This window comes from Borostomias antarcticus, assembly GCF_949987555.1.
Source record: "Borostomias antarcticus genome assembly, chromosome: 1".
Lineage (NCBI taxonomy): Eukaryota > Metazoa > Chordata > Actinopteri > Stomiiformes > Stomiidae > Borostomias > Borostomias antarcticus.
The window spans coordinates 26,838,073-26,860,572 of NC_140234.1; the positions used below are offsets into that span (position 1 = coordinate 26,838,073).

Sequence of the window (22,500 nt, forward strand, 5' to 3'; positions counted from 1 at the left end):
TAGTATGTGTTCTTGTGTGTGTGTGTTTTAGTGTGTGTGTTCTAGTCTGTGTGTTCTAGTGTGTGTGTTCTAGTGTGTGTGTGTGTGTGTGTGTGTGTTGTGTGTGTATGTGTTCTAGTCTGTGTGTTCTAGTGTGTGTGTGTGTGTGTGTGTACGCACCATGCAGCTGGACGATCTCCTCCAGGTTGGTGAAGATGTTCTTGACGTCAGCAGGGGGCAGTATGGAGTCTCTGGTCAGTCTCTGGTAGAACACGCTGTCCAGCACTCTCAGCATCCTAACATGGGCTCGCTCAGTATAGAACAGCTCTGGACACACACACACACACACACGCACGCACACACACACACGCACACACACACCTCATTAATATGATAGTGGTGGACAGTACCACATAGTGCAGCCCATGTCCTAGAACCATCTACGTCCTAAAAGCATCTATGCCCTACGTCCTAGAACGAGCTAGGTTCACATCATCTACGTCCTAGAAGCAGCTATGTTCATATCCATGTCCTAGAATGAGCTATGTCCTAGAATGAGCTATGTTCACATCTACGTCCTAGAAGCAGCTATGTTCACATCTATGTCCTAGAACGAGCTATGTTCTCATCTACGTCCTAGAAGCAGCTATGTTCACATCTATGTCCTAGAACGAGCTATGTTCACATCTACGTCCTAGAATGAGCTATGTTCACATCTACGTCCTAGAAGCAGCTATGTTCACATCTACGTCCTAGAATGAGCTATGTTCACATCTATGTCCTAGAACGAGCTATGTTCACATCTACGTCCTACAATGAGCTATGTTCACATCTATGTCCTAGAACGAGCTATGTTCACATCTACGTCCTAGAAGCAGCTATGTTCATATCCATGTCCTAGAAGCAGCCATGTTGATATCTCCGTGCTAGAAGCAGCCATGTTGATATCTCTGTGCTCACCGTTGATGACCTCCTGCCTCTTGATCTCATGGGCCCGGAGGCCGGCCAGAACCTCGCGGCCCACCAGCTGCTGCCAGTTGAGCGGGTCGTGTTCTGAGTCTGTCCCCTGGTCATCCTCACTCTGGACATCACCCAGAACCACTCCCTCCAACCTGCCACCGAGGACAGGACAGGAGGAGAGGACAGGAGAGGAGGAGAGGAGGACAGGAGAGGAGGAGAGGACAGGAGAGGAGGAGTGGAGGAGTGGAGGAGAGGAGAGATTGGGAGAGGGGAGAAGGGAGCAGAGGAGAGGGGAGGGGGGAGAGGATTACAGTAGGGTTGAGGGGAGAGGAGAGGAGAGGAGAGGAGAGGAGAGGAGAGGAGAGGAGAGGAGAGGAGAGGAGAGGAGAGGAGAGGAGAGGAGAGGAGAGGAGAGGAGAGGAGAGGAGAGGAGAGGAGAGGAGATGGGGGGAGAGTAGAGGAGAGGAGAGGAGGGAGAGGAGGAGAAGAGGCCCCAGGACAGGTTAGATGGCAGGTGAACAGATGGACAGGCAGCCATGTTCTAGGGCGTGTCCTAGTATATAAGTATGTAGAGCGCAGAGAGCAGCTCACCTTCGTAGTGCCCTGGGAGTGCCTCCCTCCAGCACCCTGGGACAAGAGAGGGGACTCATTACAACTGCATCACAACACCACTACAACATTAATACAACCGTTACAACAGTTGTTACAACATTAATACAATGTTTACAACATTAATACAACCGTTACAACATTAATACAACCGTTACAACAGTTGTTACAACATTAATACAATGTTTACAACATTAATACAACCGTTACAACATTAATACAACCGTTATAACATTAATACAACCGTTACAACATTAATACAACCTTTACAACATTAATACAACCGTTACAACATTAATACAACCTTTACCGGATGGGCAAGACATTTGAACATTTTGAGAAACAGTGTATACCCATAAACGGAAAACACGCCCACTTGTATGTGTCTGGTGGTCCTACCTGTCACTCTCCCGGTCCTCCTCCTGTAATTGGTCCAGGCTGTAGGGGGTGGGTCCGTAGTCAAAGTGCATGTTGGCCGGGTACTGCAGACTGTCCAGGTCTGGCTGGAGGCCGTCGCTGAGCCTGGAGAGAGCAGAGGTAGGAGTGCCACCTAGTGGAGGAGGAGGAGGAGGACATGAGGACACACAGGTATCAGGTATTGTGGGTGGTGGCTGATGGAGAAGATGGAAGATTACCTCAAGAGCTACAAAGACAAGTCCAGGGAATGGTCATAGTAGGACCAATGTGAAACATTATTCTAGCGTGGGCTAATTTAGGACATCAACAGGACATAACGCTTGTAGGGCCGTCCACAACTCTGATTTTTTTCATATCATATTCGTATATCATATCAATCATATTCGCCGATTCAAATCATATTCGCCTATTCAAATCAGATTCACCTATTCAAATCAGATTCACCTATTCAAATCAGATTCACCTATTCAAATCAGATTCACCTATTCAAATCAGATTCACCTATTCAAACCAGAGACTGATTGATGATGATTCGTTCCTCTTTTTCCCCATAAGTCTAACGTTAGTCTGAGGGGAGACCGCGGGAGTCGGGACAGCTGTCAAACTAACTCAAACTCACAGGCAGCACAATAAACACACCTGTTTTTCTTGCTAAACATGAATCATCCATCCCACCTTGTCCATCTACTTCAGATGCCCCCATGTTTTTATGCAGTGTTTCCCACAGCCTACATTAGCGCTGGCTGATTGACGCCAGTCTCCTGTGCATTAGAAAGCGTGTGGGAACAGGCTCATCTGTTGAACAGCAGTCAACCAGGTTCTATATACATCACAAGGCAGGTGAGTGGTCTTAGCCCACCAGCACATCTTGACAGTGGAGCAAAAGAAAGACCGCTCGACTTTCAGAATCTCAGTCGACTTATGCCGGGCTCACACTACAGGATATTTAAAATCCTAACCAATTTCGAAATCCGGTTACATCACGCACATAAGGAGAATCTTAACAGATATTCTTCTTGCGCATCTCAAACAAGCACACACAGCAAGATTTGAAAATAATGGCTCATCACACACTACAGGATCTTATCGTGCCCGAGGGAGCAACGAACCACTGGTCTCGCCGTCTCACTTGTAAAGTCGGAACGTAATAATCTTAAATATCAAACATGTTTGATATTATCGGGGCCGCCCCGATGGGTCTGCGAGCCGATCGGGAGATATAAGATTGGATCTATGAACCCCTCACATTACAAGATCATCTGGGCCGAACATCGGCCCCGACAAACGTTCCAGAACAGACTTCTCCTTCGATTGTTGGGAGGGGTGAATCGGGGATAAATCGGCCCAAAAATCCTGTAGTCTGAGCCCGACATTAAGGGTCTCCGCCTGCTGATCCAACTGGTTGACAGGGGGCTGCCCTAAAGGCTTGAGCAGGACTGTGTCTGATAAGAGCTTTCGCTCCTGGGAAAGCTGGAACTAGGATTGTTCCGGAAGGGGTCGGGGGCTCACCGGCCTCCGTGTCTCTGCTGCTCTCTGAGCCGTAGACGGAGCTGCAAGGGGATTGGCTGGTGAGGGAGGCGGGGTATGTGAGCTCCGAGCCCTCGCTCGATTGGCTGCTTCTCAGACGCCCCGCCTCCAGCTGGTCACTGGCTCCCAGGATTGGCTGCGACAGCTGCTTCTGAGGCCGAGGGCGGGCCCCATCTACGGCCTTGCCTACTGCTCAGACATACATGGAGACACACACACACAACACACACAAACAGCACACACACACAACACACACACACACACACACACACACACAATAGACACAGACACAGACGAAGGCTATCAACATCAGACTTCAGAGTCTTCTACAGGTGAATGGACTGCGCTTACAAAGCACTTTTATCCAAAGCACTTTACAATGAAGGCCTCTCATTCACCCATTCACACACGCTCACACACACGCTCACACACACGCGCACACACACGCGCACACACGCACACATACAGTACACATACAGTACACACACACACACACGGACACGGACACATCTCTCAGACTGACCGGCTGCTGCCTCGATGCGGCTGGGTCTGCGCTGGGGCCCGAGGATGCTGGGAAAGCGAGTCCTCTTCACCTTCTCCTCGCCGCCCTCCTTCTCCGCCTTCATGCTCTTCTGCAGGACGGGAGGAGGATGTCAGCCGGGGACAGGGGACAGAGGACAGGGTATAGGGGACAGAGGACGGGGGACAGGGGACGGGGGACAGGGGACGGGGGACGGGGGACAGGACAGGGGACGGGGGGCAGGGGACGGGGGACAGGGGACGGGGGACGGGGGACAGGACAGGGGACGGGGGGCAGGGGACGGGGGGCAGGGGACAGGGGACAGGGGACTGGGGACGCGCTAATTGTAGTGGCGCACCTGGACTTAATTTGTGTACATATATCATTTTCATTGGGGTTTGTGTTGGAGAACTGACATCATATGAGGCCTCTGGTTTGATCCACGTGATCTGAGTCCCCAGAAGTTCTCGCTTCTCGCTGCGGCCAAAACTTCTGCGGGGGAAAACCTTGATATTCATGGGCACCAATGAGAAGACTCTTGGATTGGACGCATTGGAGGATGCTTGGCCCACGCCACGCAGATACGCACATAAAGAGCGTTTCAGGCTACCTGGATTTTCTTTCATATTATCTCACGTTAATTGTAGCTAGTTGGCTAGCTACCGTTTTCTTATTTAATGGGCTGCATCCTTTTTGCATTTAGTCCTGACTATACGCTCCCGATGAGATCATGTTCAAATGCAGCTGTGTTTGAAAGGTGGGCGCTGGCTCCGCCCCTATGCCCATGTTTGGTAGCGTTTTGTTCCAGAGTGGGTGAGAGGAGGATGAGGCGAGTAAAGGAGTGACACAGGGATCCACTGAGAGATGAGGGCCGGAGCCAGCAGGCCTCAGCAGGCCCCAACCACGCACCTTGATCTTGGGCAGGAAGTTGATGCGGACGCGTTTGGACTCCAGACTCCGAGGCTCCTTCACCTTCACGCCAAGGTGCTTCATGTAGGTCAGGATCACATACTGCATGGTAGTGCTGCAACACAACAACAACATCAACAACAACAACAAACACAACAACAGGAACGATATGTACCCGGACCCCCAGACCTGAGCTCCAACACATACTGCCATATGCAGGCGGCCATTCCGTTAGCAAACTGCTATACATGCTTTACAGCTAGGTAACAACTACAGACTAACATCGTGTCCCAACTAAACGCGACGCGAGCAACAGAACGCGACATCGCATGCTTGCTGTCCTAACAAACCTTTAAATGTCCTGTTCTGTTACGTCATTTGTCTATATTCCCAACTGAAGACAGATAAAGAACGAACGCCTGTCAACGTGAGCGACAGGAGGAAAATAGAAACAGGGCGAGCGTCAAAAGGGCAGTTAAAACGTCACGCTGCGTCGCTCGCGTCCAGTTAGGACATAACAATAGAAAACAAAGCAATGGAACGCATTTTGTCGCTGACGCTCGCTCGCGTGTAGTTAGGACACGGTGTAAGTAGACTACCATACCATACCATATAGACTAGTATTTCTCAGGTACAGGGCCTCGTTCAGACAGATGGGGAACATCAGGGTTGGGGCTAGAGGATGAGACCACGTAGGAGTCTCTAAGGAGTGTGTGCATGTAACAAGACCAAAGAGATTAAACAACTAACTGATGCAGCTACCTTACACTGGTTCCATTCTCTGATCTCAGGGGTTCCATTCTCTGATCTCAGGGGTTCTATTCTCTGATCTCAGGGGTTCTATTCTCTGATCTCAGGGGTTCTATTCTCTGATCTCAGGGGTTCTATTCTCTTATCTCAGGGGTTCTATTCTCTGATCTCAGGGGTTCTATTCTCTGATCTCAGGGGTTCTATTCTCTGATCTCAGGGGTTCTATTCTCTGATCTCAGGGGTTCCATCCTCTGATCTCAGGGGTTCCATTATCTGATCTCAGGGGTTCTATTCTCTGATCTCAGGGGTTCCATTATCTGATCTCAGGGGTTCTATTCTCTGATCTCAGGGGTTCTATTCTCTGATCTCAGGGGTTCCATTCTCTGATCTCAGGGGTTCTATTCTCTGATCTCAGGGGTTCCATTCTCTGATATCAGGGGTTCCATTCTCTGATCTCATGGGTTCTATTCTCTGATCTCATGGGTTCCATTCTCTGATCTCAGGGGTTCTTTTCTCTGATCTCAGGGGTTCTATTCTCTGATCTCAGGAGCTCTATTATCTGATCTCAGGGGTTCTATTATCTGATCTCAGGGGTTCTATTATCTGATCTCAGGGGTTCTATTATCTGATCTCAGGGGTTCTATTCTCTGATCTCAGGGGTTCTATTATCTGATCTCAGGGGTTCTATTCTCTGATCTAACAGCTTGCAGTTGATGTGAGCTGAGCTACAAGTTGTTGGAGACGGCCTCACTGTGGCTGTCACCATGTCAGCATATCTTCCTTCTGAAGATCCCTTCCTCCCAGTCTCCACACCCTCTGGGAGAGAACGGGACCATGTGGTAATCCACATGCTCGCCTGCCCCTCTCCCCTAAAGAGAGCTCCTACTCCCCCCGGAGGCCGGGCCCACGTCTATCCTGCCCAGATGTCATGTTCTATTGAACACGCCGGCCAAGTGATCATTCACTGCAGTGCCTGGGGTTTGGGGCGGAGGTCGGACGACAGGCTAGGCTGCAGTATCGCTTGTATGTCGCCGGAGTTTCTTCATCTGTTCTTCATCAAGCGCATGTCGAATCTCTAAATCCTTGATCTACAAGCTTGTTTATCCCAGGCGGGAGATAAGTGTATCTGGAGGGTGACACGCAGTGGGAACCGAGCCGGACGAGTGAAGGGGCCCGTCCCCGGACACAAAGAGGCCCATTGAGTCTCTGAAGGCCCCAGGGCCTCTTCAGCCCCCCCGAGGACCTGCCTCTTCATCCCCTTCCAAGAACCTCCCAGCCCGCAGTACTCACCACCTCTCCTCCTCCGTGGGCGTCGTCGCCAGCCTGGACACAGCATGGAGGAGGAGGTTAGTTACGTACAACACACTCTTTCAATGGCTGAATATGGTTTTCTCTGACACACTGAGGCTGTTGTCATGAAGGAGAGACTGCAAGTTTTTATGTTGTTTATCAGGGATCGATAAAGTACAGTACTATTAATAAAAGTGTGTGTGTGTGTGCGCGCGCGTGTGTGTGTGTGTGTGTGTGTGTGTGTGTGCGCTACTTACAGGAGCTCCTCTATCTTGGCGAGGATGCCCTCAGCGCAGGAGCGCTCTCTCTCCAGAGCGCCTCGGTCCCTGCCCCTGCCTGGGTCCAGCCTGGCCAGCTCCCCCTCCGCCAGGGTCAGACCCATGCTGCGCTTCTGCCTGCACACACACACACGCACACACCACCCGGTCAGGTCCTGCTGCTTATAACATGCTTACAACAGCTCATCTGATGTTTATTACAGACTGTTACATGTTTAAAAGCTTTTTCACATGTTAACTGCCTAAATGTTTTACGACATGTTATGACATTATGATGTTATGACAGCAAGGTTTTCCATGACTTAAATGTGCTTATTACGTTATAAAACATTGACATAATTTCAATACTATAAACAACACTGTAGAACACGTTTATAACAGTTAATATAATAGTTTATAGGTGTTTATAGTAACTTTACAATGGATAAAATTTTTTTTACAACTACTTATATTCAGAACAGCTTTTGAAATGTTTATAACTGCATATAACACTTTTTAACAAAATGTTAATGCATGTTTATAACTGTTGATAACATGTTTACAATAGCCTATAACATGCTTATAACAGTGTTGTACCTGAAGTCCTCCAGGTGTCTCTGGATGTCGGGCAGCAGGGAGTCCTGCAGTATCTGGACGTACTGTCTGGTCGTCTCCTCCGGGATCAACTCGGTCCTCCTTCGGTCTGTAGACACACGCACACACGCACACACGCACACACACACAATAAGAATGAATGACATTACAGTAATACTGTGTTAGTCTCCTCTGGGATCAACTCTCTAGACAGTCGCAAACCAAGCATGCAGAAGCACAGTCTGGTAAACCAACATGTTTCACTATGAGACTCTCATCTGCCCAGAGAGATGCACCAATCACTATGAGTCTGGACTCTCATCTGCCCAGAGAGATGCACCAATCACTATGAGTCTGGACTCGCATCTGCCCAGAGAGATGCACCAATCACTATGAGTCTGGACTTCAGCTGCCCAGAGAGATGCACCAATCACTATGAGTCTGGACTCTCATCTGCCCAGAGAGATGCACCAATCACTATGAGTCTGGACTTCCAGCTGCCCAGAGAGATGCACCAATCACTATGAGTCTGGACTTCCAGCTGCCCAGAGAGATGCACCAATCAGGAGCCTGTATATGAAGTGCTGAGTCTGTCAGAACGAATGCTGACCTAATAGACTAATGGAAAGCTAATGTGTACTCACCCAGGTCAGAGGCCATGGCCTCAGGAACAGCTACTTTTAAATTCTGCACAAACAAACACATTATTGCATATTATTAGCAGAAGGCAACATTTTTAAAACACATAAGAGTCCCTGACTGAGCACATAACCGTCCATCCAGTCCATTTACTCACAGCTCCTCTGTCGATGAAGAAGGTGTGGAAGTCCAAGAAAACACGCCGCGTCTCTTTGGAATTGGTCTGCTTGTACAGGTCAGCATAGAGGTAGCACAGCTGCAGCACACACACACACACACACACACACACACACACAAGCACACACACACACACACACACACACAAGCACACACATACAGGGTTTGTGATCAACCATGAAAGCTCTGGGTGGATGTATGTAGGAATGCACAGAGATGGACATACAAAGATTTCCACCCGCGTCATTTAATGAAAGAACCCTTGGGTCAGAGGTCAAGAGAACAAACACACAGCCTGCGCGTGTTAGCCCTGTCAGGTCTGGACACGTTCCTGGGTCCCCAACGCCAGGGGGTGGGGCCTTACCAGCGGGGCGGGGTCGAACTGGGAGATCACGTGATGCAGGAAGGCGGCAAGGTGGGCGGGGCGAGACTTGAGCAGCTCCACGCTCTGGAATCCGGCGGACTGACCGTTGACCTGCTCCTGGTCGGAGTCGAAGTACTCGTCCTCCGCCCCGATGATCTGGGACACGATGCGCGAGGACGAGGGCGTCCCCACAGCGGAGGGGGACAGGCAGTCCTGGCGGAACAGCAGGGGTCACATCACTAAAGCTTCACATGCAAGAGGCTGCTTCAGAAACACCGGCCGTCACTAAACATTTTGTTCCAAAACGTGTCAAACCATCGCCTGCTCTGTGCCCTTAATCCCTAGAAGTCTTAGTTGTCATTTCATGATGATTGTCTCCGCAAATCATCTCAGTTCAGTCATGTTTCTGGGGTACGGGGTCATGTTTCTGGGGTACGGGGTCATGTTTCTGGGGTAGAGGGTCATGTTTCTGGGGTAGAGGGTCATGTTTCTGGGGTACGGGGTCATGTTTCTGGGGTAGAGGGTCATGTTTCTGGGGTACAGGGTCATGTTTCTGGGGTACGGGGTCATGTTTCTGGGGTAGAGGGTCATGTTTCTGGGGTACAAGGTCATGTTTCTGGGGTACAGGGTCATGTTTCTGGGGTACAAGGTCATGTTTCTGGGGTACAGGGTCATGTTTCTGGGGTACAGGGTCATGTTTCTGGAGTACAGGGTCATGTTTCTGGGGTACAGGGTCATGTTTCTGGGGTACAGGGTCATGTTTCTGGGGTACAGGGTCATGTTTCTGGGGTACAGGGTCATGTTTCTGGGGTACAGGGTCATGTTTCTGGGGTACAGGGTCATGTTTCTGGAGTACAGGGTCATGTTTCTGGGGTACAGGGTCATGTTTCTGGGGTACAGGGTCATGTTTCTGGGGTACAGGGTCATGTTTCTGGGGTACGGGGTCATGTTTCTGGGGTACGGGGTCATGTTTCTGGGGTACAGGGTCATGTTTCTGGGGCTACAGGGTCATGTTTCTGGGGTACAGGGTCATGTTTCTGGGGTACGGGGTCATGTTTCTGGGGTACGGGGTCATGTTTCTGGGGTACAGGGTCATGTTTCTGGGGTACGGGGTCATGTTTCTGGGGTACAGGGTCATGTTTCTGGGGTACAGGGTCATGTTTCTGGGGTACAGGGTCATGTTTCTGGGGTACAGGGTCATGTTTCTGGGGTACAGGGTCATGTTTCTGGGCTACAGGGTCATGTTTCTGGGGTACAGGGTCATGTTTCTGGGGTACGGGGTCATGTTTCTGGGGTACAGGGTCATGTTTCTGGGGTACAGGGTCATGTTTCTGGGGTACGGGGTCATGTTTCTGGGGTACGGGGTCATGTTTCTGGGGTACGGGGTCATGTTTCTGGGGTACGGGGTCATGTTTCTGGGCTCCTACCAGGTCGGTGGTGTCCTCGGCGTCGGGGGACAGACAGGAGGTGAAGCTGTCCCGGGGGACGCTCCGGGGGCTGGGGAACGAGGTGTCTCTGGGGTACGGGCTCTCCGGAGACACGGGGCCAAACCCAGGAGGAATCTGCCAGAGGACCAATCAGAGGTCTATGACATCACACTACAGAATCCTAAAACAGGTTCTCCCATGAGGAACCCGCTGGAGAACAGCAGAAGTGAGAACCCCGCCCCGAAAATGTACTGTCTGCAAGACGCCCTCCGTCAAATTCACCAGGCTGTAGCGGTGGGACCAGCCAGCCACTCCCCTGGTGGACGGGGACGGGGGGACTTACAGGGGACATGTTGTTGCTGCTCCAGGAGACGTCTGCGCTGTTGTCTCCCCGGGACGAGGGAGTCCTGTCTGGGTCCAGCAGGCCGCCGTCCTCACCGTCCCCCAGCACCACTCCGTCCTGGACAACCAGAGGACAGCAGGACACGAGCGCTTTAGCCCCTCACTAACACAACGGACTAGGGTTCATCTGAGGGGGGATTAACAGCTGGTCCTGGAGGTGATGAAGATGTGACTACAGGGTCAGCTGGGAGTATGGAGGGTGTGGTTGGGGGTGTGGTGGAGTATATTGGGAGTATGGAGGGTGTGGTGGAGTATATTGGGAGTATGGAGGGTGTGGTGGAGTATATTGGGAGTATGGAGGGTGTGGTGGAGTATATTGGGAGTATGGAGGGTGTGGTGGAGTATATTGGGAGTATGGAGGGTGTGGTGGAGTATACTGGGAGTATGGAGGGTGTGGTTGGGGGTGTGGTGGAGTATATTTTTGCCTGTGGCCGTCACTAGCAGCTCCAGAGGGGGTCAGAGGTGTAATGAGTGTGTGGTGAGTGTGTGTTAGAGGTGTGATGAGTGTGTGTTAGAGGTGTGATGAGTGTGTGTGTGTGTGTGTGTGTGTGTGTGTGTGTGTGTCTGGTGTGAGTGTGTGTCTGGTGTCTGGTGTGAGTGTGTGGTGAGTGTGTGTGTGTGTGTGTGTGTGTGTGTGTGTGTGTGTGTGTGTGTGTGTGTGTGTGTGTGTGTAAGGTGAGTGTGTGTGGTGAGTGTGTGTGTGTGTGTGGTGAGTGTGTGTGCGTGTGTGTGTGTGTGTGTGGTGAGCAGGGCTTAAAAACGAAATTATTTTTCAATCGGTTCGCTCCGAGCAGAACCAGAATATTTAACGTTTCCGTTCTCGTGTTCCGCCACCAACACAGCGTTCCTGAACCGGTTAAGAACGAAAAATAACGTTCCGTTCACCGTTCCGGGGGTGTTAGCCTATTAAGACGCTATAGGCCTACAGTATTTCTTGTACAAATATTTTCTTGTACTGTTGTTGCAAGCTATTTTATTCTGCGCCTGTAGGCCTATTGTTTGTTTTTATTTCGTTTTGTAATGTTTTATGTTATTTATAAATAATTAGTCACCTCATTCATTCATCTGCACAATCCCTATTGTTTATGCTGCGTTCCTTTTGTATGGGAGCTCCGGATTTGGCGCCTATACGCATAATACGTAGCCTATCGTCTGACATCCGCGGTCTTTAATATTATAGTAATTTAACTTATGCTATTCAATGATCAGGGTTGCACGGCACATTGTCACTAAAGTGTGCTCATATTAATTAATGTAGCCTAATCATTTGGTTTGTGAAAGTCAAGACGTGACGGAAATCTGTGCAACAATAGACTAGATTCCAAGAGGCGCGCTCGCTTTCACAGCCTAATTGCCGAGTTGAACTCTGAAGGAGGCAGACCATTAAATTCGCAAAACATAGGTTTATGCATACTAGTATACATCCAAGCAACTGTACTCTGTCTTAAATAGCCAAACCATACTTGGAGCGAGATGCGCAAAGAGTGAAAATTGGCTTCCGCTGAATGTTGGTTATAAAGATAGAGGAACTTTATTGCAGACACTCAGGTCCATATAAAACATTATATTTGCACAGTAGGCAGGTCCATATAAAACATTATATTTGCACAGTAGGCTATTATTTCTTTCACTTTATTATTTGCATCATTCTTTGTGGACCAATGTTGGAATAAATTTGCCTTCGAACGTTATTGCCCTCTCTGACATCCGCGGTCTTTATGTGAAATCTAGTTTTAGCCTACTGAAACATTACAGGCTATAGGCTATCCTACTCTTCTTCAATTAAACAAAATAAATCACATTGATATCTTTGCTAAGTAATAAGCTGTAAGGACAGGCTGAACTACTGTTTTGCACTGGAAAACAAAGGAGAGAGTGTGACAGCCCTGCGCAACGCGTGCAAATTGGCTGCCGCTGAGTAGTTGGGAAACATCAAGAATAGTCATGCATCTTAGCTTGCAGAGTTTGAGAAACATCCTCAATTTTTCTAAATAGCACTTGTTGTAGAAACTTGGGAATCCTGTTTTTAGACTAGTCATGTAATCGGTTACAAAACCACCGTCTAGTCATCAGTGAAAATAGTCGCTGCGCACATCCCTAGTCGGAACTAGGCTATGGTGTGTTGTTGTAATATCTAAATCTCTTCATTTCGCTAAGCAAGCATTTAAGATCCTGACTGTGAAATAACAGATTTAGGGGCCTAGGCTACATTACAAAAACAGGACAAGATGTAGGCTACAAATTTAATTAATTTAATTTAGCCTATTCGGCCATAAAAGGCTCAGCTTTCTTCTTTTTTACAATTATTTTTAAGTTATATAGGCCTACTACAAAGAACGAAAAAATAACGTTATTAACCGGTTTTAAAGATTTCAAATTAACGTTTCTGTTCTGGAACAATTAAAGACCATTTCGTTTTCGTTCCTGTTTCTGTTCCTCGTAAAATACCGTTCGTTTTCGGTTTTCGTTTCCGTTCCTTGAACCGGAGCCTTGGTGGTGAGTGTGTGGTGAGTGTGTGTGTGTGTGTGTGTGGTGAGTGTGTGGTGAGTGTGTGTGCGTGTGTGTGTGTGTGGTGAGTGTGTGTGTACCTGCGCTATCCCGGTGGCCTTGCACAGCTGGCCCTGCAACTGAGGAATGTGCTTGTTGGCTCCCTGAATGTCCTTCAGTAGTCTGGGGGAGGGCCTCCTACTGTACTCCTCCTTCATGGCCTGGAGAACACACGCGCACACACACACGCACGCACGCACACACACACACACGCGCCACGGGGTGGGCGTAGCAGGCGTCAGTATGTACACACAGAAAGAACACACGCACAGTGAATGCACACCATATTGAGAGTGTAATGAAGCAAGCAGTTACAAGTAGACACATGCACACACCCACACCCACACCCACACACACACACACACACACACACACAAGCGCTCAACCGGCCAACACTGGCTGTTTATATTCATTCCAAACCACAGGGAAATCATCTGTCTTATCCACAGGAAACACTCCAGTGTCAGTTACTCTGCTCCACCAAGACTGCATTACTTCCCCGTTCCTCCAAACTTTGTACAACAGTAAACATGAATACTCTCTTGTACTGCAACACTACAGTGCTCAGCTAACTGCACAGCTAACTACACAGCTAACTGCACAGCTAACTGCACAGCTAACTACACAGCTAACTACACAGATAACTACACAGATAACTGCACAGATAACTACACAGATAACTACACAGATAACTGCACAGATAACTACACAGCTAACTGCACAGCTAACTACACAGCTAACTACACAGCTAACTATACAGCTAACTATACAGCTAACTACACAGCTAACTGCACAGCTAACTACACAGATAACTATACAGATAACTATACTCACTTGTAGGTCTTGTTGTTCCTTGAATAGCATCTTCTGGAGGATGTCAACCTTCTGATGGTGCACACTGCTGTTCTCCTCTTCCTGAGAGAGAGAGAGAGAGAGAGAGGGGGGGGGGGGGAGAGGGAGAGAGACAGAGGGAGAGAGAGAGAGCGAGAGAGAGAGGGAGGGGGAGAGAGAGAAAGAGAGAGAGGGAAAGAGAGGGAGAGAGAGAGAGAGGGAGAGAGAGAGAGAATATGAGAACAGTGGGATAGTGGAGTGAAATTAGAAGAAGGGAGAAGAGAGGACAGGCAAGGAAAAGAGAGGAGAGGAGAGCAGGAGAGGAGAGCAGGAGAGGAGAGGATAGTAGATCAGAGCAGGAGAGGAGAGGAGAGGAGAGGAGAGGAGAGGAGAGGAGAGGAGAGGAGAGGAGAGGAGAGGAGAGGAGAGGAGAGGAGAGGAGAGGAGAGGAGAGGAGAGGAGAGGAGAGGAGAGCAGGAGAGGAGAGGAGAGGAGAGGAGAGGAGAGGAGAGGAGAGGAGAGGAGAGGAGAGGAGAGGAGAGGAGAGGAGAGGAGAGGAGAGGAGAGGAGAGGAGAGGAGAGGAGAGGAGAGGAGAGGAGGAGAACAGAGAAGAGCAGCAAAGTAGAGCTCAGCTCATACCCATGCGGGCAGAGGGGAAGTGATGAGATCCATGGGGCTGAAGGGCCTCTCGGGGGCCGTCCTGTCCAGGGCCAGCTGCTGCCCAGGGGAGTGAGGAGAGGAGAAGGAGGTCCTGTCCCCCGGCCGGCCCAGACCCAGGTCCCCGTCCACCTCCGGCAGGGGGATCTGGGGCAGCCCGGGGGGGCGGCCCAGCACCGTCAGCGCCACATAGGAGCCCGCTGGGGGGGCACAGGGAGGGTCAGGAGTCGAGGGTCAGTCAGAGCACAGTATGAACATGTAGGGAATAGTACAGAGACTGTTTGAGGGATTTCACTCTCATCCTCTTGATGGTTTTACGTAACAGAAAATCAGGTTAAAAGCGTCCGTGATCAACCTCTGAGCTGCAGAGCAGACAGACAGAGCAGAGCAGAGCAGAGCAGAGCAGAACAGAACAGAGCAGAGCAGAGCAGAGCAGAACAGAACAGAGCAGAGCAGAACAGAACAGAGCAGAGCAGAGCAGAACAGAGCAGAGCAGAACAGAGCAGAGCAGAGCAGAACAGAGCAGAGCAGAGCAGAGCAGAGCAGAACAGAGCAGAGCAGATGTGTGTGATGGAGTTCCCAGCTGTTGTTGGGGAGCTTACACTTGATGAGCTTGACCACTTCAACGTGGTTAGAATGAGTCACCAGGGTCCCGTTCACCTGCAGGGACGACAGCGGGCACGGTCAGAGGACAAAACAAGTGCACCCTGAAATAACACATGCCCCTCTCTCGTCCCGTCTAGACTCTCGTGGACAGAGGTCACGACGCGGCTAGCCGGAGGTCAGAGGTCGCACCAGATTCAGTTCTTGATTGCTGATATCCTCCTGTATCCTCCAAGCATTACATAGAGCACAGCAGATCTGGTCATTAATCCACTCTGTCCACACATGATCTGGCCAACAGATGGCGACCTAGAGCCTGTGTTTTGACCAGGCCATTGATAACAACAGTGATATTTATAATAACTTCTCCGCCCAGGCATTCTACGCAGTGCTGCCACTGGGGATAAATCAAGTGCACCCTGAGCACTCCACAGAATTGTTCAGTTATTGTGTTCTCACTTTAGTAACACAATGAAACACAGGAAACAGTAGTACAATCATTCACGTGTGATCGATATGCAGAGTCAAATACACTAGACTTTTCCCACTGGGAACTAGATCCAGCTCAAGCCGAGCCTCCTGCGGCATTGTGGGTAACAGCTGTGTGGAAACGTACCTTTATGATCCTGTCCCCCGTCTGGACGCCCGCTCGCATGGCTGCTCCGTCTGACGACCAGAGACGACCACAGTGAGATGAGCAACACGGTACAGTCACGCACACGCAGCACACACACACACACCGCACACACCCACACACAACCCAACGTTAAGCAGACTTATCCAGTCCATTACAGAGCATCCAGTCCAGACCGTTTGACAATAACAGTTGTTAGAGCCCTCAGCAGGGAGGGAGGGCCCACTTCAGGGCTTTAGCAGCGAGAGAGGTGGCTATTATGGGATAGATCTCAGAGCAGTATTACAGAGTCAACTAACAGCTGACACAGCGTTAACCAGGCGGAGTATCGGTGCCACTTAGAGCCTGGTGAGAAGAGGTCATCTCTGCCTGCCCCACCTGACCTCAGCCTCTGGCTGCTCTATATGAAGCCTGAGCCTGGGGGGGAGGACAGAGGGGCTCTACCCCGCCCAGGGGACCAGGGCTCCGGGGAAACACACAGGGGCCCTACCCCGCCCAGGGGACCAGAAACTGGGCCCCGACGCAAACATGGCCGAGCATTCTGGGAAGCGTGCCTCCAGACTCTGCCTCTGCTCTCTTATCGGGCTGCTCTCTCCACAGCTGTGGTGTGTGGGTCTCTCTCCTTCTCTGCTCTTATCGGGCTGCTCTCTCCACAGCTGTGGTGTGTGGGTCTCTCTCCTTCTCTGCTCTCTTATCGGGCTGCTCTCTCCACAGCTGTGGTGTGTGGGTCTCTCTCCTTCTCTGCTCTTATCGGGCTGCTCTCTCCACAGCTGTGGTGTGTGGGTCTCTCTCCTTCTCTGCTCTCTTATCGGGGTGGGTCTCTCCCTGTGTGGGTCTCTCCCTGCTCCCTGTGTCTAATGTGTGCGGTCTAGCGCCGTACCGTCTTTGACGAGCTGAACAAACACGGGGTTGTCCCCGCTGACGGTGAGACCGAAGCCATTCTCATCTCTCTGGATGATCACACATCTCTGGACCAGACCTGGAGAGAGAGAGAGAGAGAGAGAGAGAGAGAGAGGGGGAGGGTTGAGAGACAGAGAGAGAGAGAGAGAGATGGGGTCAGAGGGAGAGAGAGGTGGTAGAGAAATGGAGAGAGAGGGATAAGAGAGGGGGATGGGGGGAGAGAGAGAGAGGCACATCAGCCAAACAGACACGGGCGTACTGTACTGTACTGAGAGATACACAAAGAGATTAAAAACCTCCCAGGACATTAGCTCTCATGAGACAGACCAGAGAGACAGACAGACAGACAGACCAGACAGACACAGACAGACAGACCAGACCAGACCAGACCAGACCAGACCGTTCAGATGAGCGTGGGTTCTGTGGAGGTGGTGTGGAGAAAAGCCCAGAAACTGAACTCACTAGTCTACCAGAACCAGACCAGCACACTAGTCTACCAGAACCAGACCAGACCAGCACACTAGTCTACCAGAACCAGACCTGCACACTAGTCTACTAGAACCAGACCAGCACACTAGTCTACTAGAACCAGACCAGCACACTAGTCTACCAGAACCAGACCTGCACACTAGTCTACTAGAACCAGACCAGCACACTAGTCTACCAGAACCAGACCTGCACACTAGTCTACTAGAACCAGACCAGCACACTAGTCTACCAGAACCAGACCTGCACACTAGTCTACCAGAACCAGACCAGACCAGCACACTAGTCTACTAGAACCAGACCTGCAGACTAGTCTACCAGAACCAGACCAGACCAGCACACCAGTCTGTCAGAGCCTCACAGGCAGCCCTGAGGAATGCTGGTTTGTGGTGGAGGGTTCTGGAGGGTTCTCTGCGGACGGGCCCGACCTGTGATAACATTCACACTTTTCAGGATAAATCTTGCTGGTTTGGGCCGTGGACCCCACCGGCTACACACCAAGCCACCGGCTACACACACACACCCACACTACCGGCTACACACACACACCCACACTACCGGCTACACACACACACACACACACACCACCAGCTACACACACACACAAAAAAAGCCCAGAAACTGAACTCACTAGTCTACCAGAACCAGACCAGTACACTAGTCTACCAGAACCAGACCAGACCAGCACACTAGTCTACCAGAACCAGACCTGCACACTAGTCTACCAGAACCAGACCAGACCAGCACACTAGTCTACCAGAACCAGACCTGCACACTAGTCTACTAGAACCAGACCTGCACACTAGTCTACTAGAACCAGACCAGCACACTAGTCTACCAGAACCAGACCAGACCAGCACACTAGTCTACCAGAACCAGACATGCACACTAGTCTACTAGAACCAGACCAGCACACTAGTCTACCAGAACCAGAACCCAGCACACTAGTCTACCAGAACCCGACCAGACCAGCACACTAGTCTACCAGAACCAGACCAGACCAGCACACTAGTCTACCAGAACCAGACCCTGCACACTAGTCTACCAGAACCAGACCAGCACACTAGTCTACCAGAACGGGCCAGAGCAGTCCAGACCCAGCACACTAGTCTACCAGAACCAGAACCCAGCACACTAGTCTACCAGAACCAGACCTGCACACTAGTCTACTAGAACCAGACCAGCACACTAGTCTACCAGAACCAGAACCCAGCACACTAGTCTACTAGAACCAGACCAGCACACTAGTCTACCAGAACCCGACCAGACCAGCACACTAGTCTACCAGAACCAGACCTGCACACTAGTCTACCAGAACCAGACCTGCACACTAGTCTACCAGAACCAGAACCCAGCACACTAGTCTACCAGAACCAGACCAGACCAGCACACTAGTCTACCAGAACCAGACCAGAACCAGACCAGCACACTAGTCTACCAGAACCAGACCCAGCACACTAGTCTACCAGAACCAGACCCAGCACACTAGTCTACCAGAACCAGACCAGAACCAGACCTGCACACTAGTCTACCAGAACCAGACCAGCACACTAGTCTACCAGAACTGCACACTAGTCTACTAGAACCAGACCAGCACACTAGTCTACCAGAACGGGCCAGAGCAGTCCAGACCTGCACACCAGTCTGTCAGAGCCTCACAGGCAGCCCTGATGAATGCTGGTTTGTGGTGGAGGGTTCTGGAGGGTTCTCTGCGGACGGGCCCGACCTGTGATAACATTCACACTTTTCAGGATAAATCTTGCTGGTTTGGGCCGTGGACCCCACCGGCTACACACCAAGCCACCGGCTACACACACACACCCACACTACCGGCTACACACACACACACACACACACACACACCACCAGCTACACACACACACACACACACCACCGGCTACACACACACACACCACACCACCGGCTACACACCACACCACCGGCTACACACACACAACACACACACACACACCACCGGCTACACACCACACCACCGGCTACATACACACACACACACACACACACACACACACACACACCACCACCTACACACCACACCACCGGCTACACACACACACACCACCGGCTACACACCACCGGCTACACACACACACACCACCGGCTACACACAGACGGCTACACACCACCGGCTACACACAGAGGTGTGTGTCTCACCGCTGGGACTCCCATGACAACCTCCATCCACAGACAGAGGTTCCCCCCGGGACTGTCAGCTCACTGAGACGGGCCTGTGACCGGGCCCTAAAGCCGTTCCCCTGTCCCCTCGCAAGGCGGTTCTGGTGCTGCTAGAAGCTGTGACATGTCATTTCATTTTTTTATCACATCAAAGAGATGTGATCAGAGCATCATCATCATCGGATGTGACAGGTCACTGAACAAGCCGCAGAACCGTGGCCAAGTTCTCCTGCTCACCATACAGGCTCTTCAAGAACGGAGCGAAGGACAGCGCTCGACCAGAACAAGGCACTCGTCATTCAGTTCAAATGTCTGACTTGTTGTTTTACAAAAATCTTCAAAGCTCCAAAGCTCAGAGGTGTGGCCTCCGGCGCGGCTGAGGTCAGGGAGCCCCTGGGGTCATCCTGCTCCTGAGACTCGCCCGCTGCCTGACCAATCAAGCTCCGCTCAGAGTCAGGGTCAGGGTGAGGGCGCGGGGGTGAGATGAGGAGGACGCTCTCGTACGCTCCAGCAGAACCAGAACCAGAACCAGGCCGTTAAGTCCAGCCAGGGTCTCACAGCGAGAGCAAGGGGCAGGGCAGGGTGGGCAGCGGGGGAGGGGTGGTGGGGGAGGGGTTGGAGCAGATGTGGGGGTGGGGGTCTGGCGCTGGGGGGAGGGAAGGAGATTGATGTCGGGGAGAGAGGGGGGAGGGGAGAGGAGAAAGGAGGTAACGGGGTCAGGGCGAGAGAGACGCCAGCGGAGAGATGAGACGCTAGAACGACCGGTGAGGAAAATGAAACCCGTCAACTAAGAAGCTGCAAAACCCTGTCAGACGGACAGCCAGTGATTCACAACGGCTCCACACGTCCACCCTGAACACCGAGAATACTCTGGACGTCCACACTGAACACTGAGAATACTCTGCACATCCACACTGAACACCGAGAATACTCTGGACGTCCACACTGAACACTGAGAATACTCTGCACATCCACACTGAACACCGAGAATACTCTGCACATCCACACTGAACACTGAGAATACTCTGCACATCCACACTGAACACAGAATACTCTTCACATCCACACTGAACACCGACAATACTAGCGCACAGCGCTAAGACCACAGCCTAATGAGCAGGCTGAGCCAGAGGGGAAGAGACAGAGCGGTGATCTGAAACAGAGCAGTGATCTTAGACAGAGCGGTGATCTTGGACAGAACGGTGATCTTGGACAGAACGGTGATCTTGGACAGAACGTGATCTTGGACAGAACGGTGATCTGAGACAGAACGGTGATCTTGGACAGAGCGGTGATCTGAGACAGAACGGTGATCTTAGAGCGGTGATCTTAGACAGAGCGGTGATCTGAGACCGAGCGGTGATCTTGGACAGAGCGGTGATCTGAGACAGAACGGTGATCTTAGAGCGGTGATCTGAGACCGAGCGGTGCTCTGAGACAGAACGGTGATCTTAGAGCGGTGATCTTAGACAGAGCGGTGATCTGAGACCGAGCGGTGCTCTGAGACAGAACGGTGATCTGAGACAGAGCGGTGATCTGAGACAGAGCGGGGATCTTAGATGTGCACCGAGCAGCTACCAAACATGGGTACTTATTGTGCTCTTGATTTAGTTCAAGCCAGATTGGCACCAATGCAATAGACCCAAAATGGTCGATCTCTGGGGGAAATCAAATGCACCAAACATGTTCAAGCCTATTAGTTCTACATCCTTGACACAGGGAGGTCTAGCAGCAAATTCAGCTCAGACAGTGAGACCCAACATACAGAAGCACCCCACCACCAGCATTAGCACCACCACCTCCACCATCACCACCACCATCATCATCATCATCATCACCACCAACATCATCATCACCACCAACATCAACATCACCACCAACATCAACACCACCACCACCTCCACCACCATCATCATCATAATCATCATCATCATCATCATCATCACCACCACCATCACCACCACCACCATCATCATTACCACCATCACCACCACCACCACCACCACCATCACCTCCACCAACACCACCACCATCACCACCACCACCATCACCTCCACCAACACCACCACCATCACCACCACCACCATCACCACCACCACCACCACCACCACCACCATCACCACCACCATCACCTCCACCACCACCATCACCACCACCACCATCACCTCCACCAACACCACCACCATCACCACCACCACCATCACCTCCACCACCACCATCACCACCACCACCATCACCTCCACCACCACCATCACCTCCACCACCACCACCACCACCACCATCACCTCCACCACCACCATCACCTCCACCACCACCATCACCACCTCCACCACCACCACCACCACCACCACCATCACCTCCACCACCACCATCACCTCCACCACCACCACCACCACCACCACCTCCACCACCATCACCACCACCTCCACCTCCACCACCTCCACCACCACCATCACCACCACCATCACCACCACCACCTCCACCATCATCACCACCACCACCACCACCAACATCACCACCACCACCATCATCACCACCACCACCACCACCACCAACATCACCACCACCACCATCACCTCCACCACCACCACCACCACCAACATCACCACCACCACCACCACCACCTCCACCAGCTCCAGCACCACCACCAGCAGACAGAAGCATCCCTGACGGGAGCAGCGTGTTCTCTTACCGCAGGGCTCAGTCTTCCCCTCCGCTAGCTCCCTGCTGCCACTCCTCAGCACCAGGGCGTCTGCCCAGCCCCGCCCCAACAGCGCCCCGCCCCAGCCCCAGGGACAGAGACAGGGACAGGGGGGGACAGGGC

The 22,500-nt window shown here is 51.4% G+C and overlaps 1 protein-coding gene across 3 annotated transcripts in view; it reads right to left on the reverse strand.

Moving 5' to 3' along the window:
- Positions 1-22,500, reverse strand: part of arhgef12a (Rho guanine nucleotide exchange factor (GEF) 12a) — a 53,642-nt gene that overhangs the window by 14,068 nt on the left and 17,074 nt on the right. For 2 of the 3 annotated variants that reach the window (XM_084444307.1, XM_084444306.1), the window contains exons 5-25: positions 16,975-17,073; positions 16,077-16,126; positions 15,460-15,517; positions 14,840-15,057; positions 14,203-14,283; positions 13,410-13,529; positions 10,763-10,879; positions 10,420-10,554; positions 8,993-9,205; positions 8,609-8,707; positions 8,457-8,499; positions 7,816-7,921; positions 7,219-7,356; positions 6,962-6,994; positions 4,922-5,036; positions 4,016-4,124; positions 3,475-3,681; positions 1,948-2,098; positions 1,531-1,566; positions 940-1,091; positions 160-306 (exon numbers count right to left, since the gene is read on the reverse strand). In XM_084444307.1, coding sequence (XP_084300433.1) covers positions 160-306; positions 940-1,091; positions 1,531-1,566; positions 1,948-2,098; positions 3,475-3,681; positions 4,016-4,124; positions 4,922-5,036; positions 6,962-6,994; positions 7,219-7,356; positions 7,816-7,921; positions 8,457-8,499; positions 8,609-8,707; positions 8,993-9,205; positions 10,420-10,554; positions 10,763-10,879; positions 13,410-13,529; positions 14,203-14,283; positions 14,840-15,057; positions 15,460-15,517; positions 16,077-16,126; positions 16,975-17,073 — 2,427 coding nt within the window. Of the gene's footprint in view, positions 1-159; positions 307-939; positions 1,092-1,530; positions 1,567-1,947; positions 2,099-3,474; positions 3,682-4,015; positions 4,125-4,921; positions 5,037-6,961; positions 6,995-7,218; positions 7,357-7,815; positions 7,922-8,456; positions 8,500-8,608; positions 8,708-8,992; positions 9,206-10,419; positions 10,555-10,762; positions 10,880-13,409; positions 13,530-14,202; positions 14,284-14,839; positions 15,058-15,459; positions 15,518-16,076; positions 16,127-16,974; positions 17,074-22,368; positions 22,490-22,500 lie in introns of those variants that run through there. The other variant, XM_084444308.1, reaches the window with a different exon arrangement.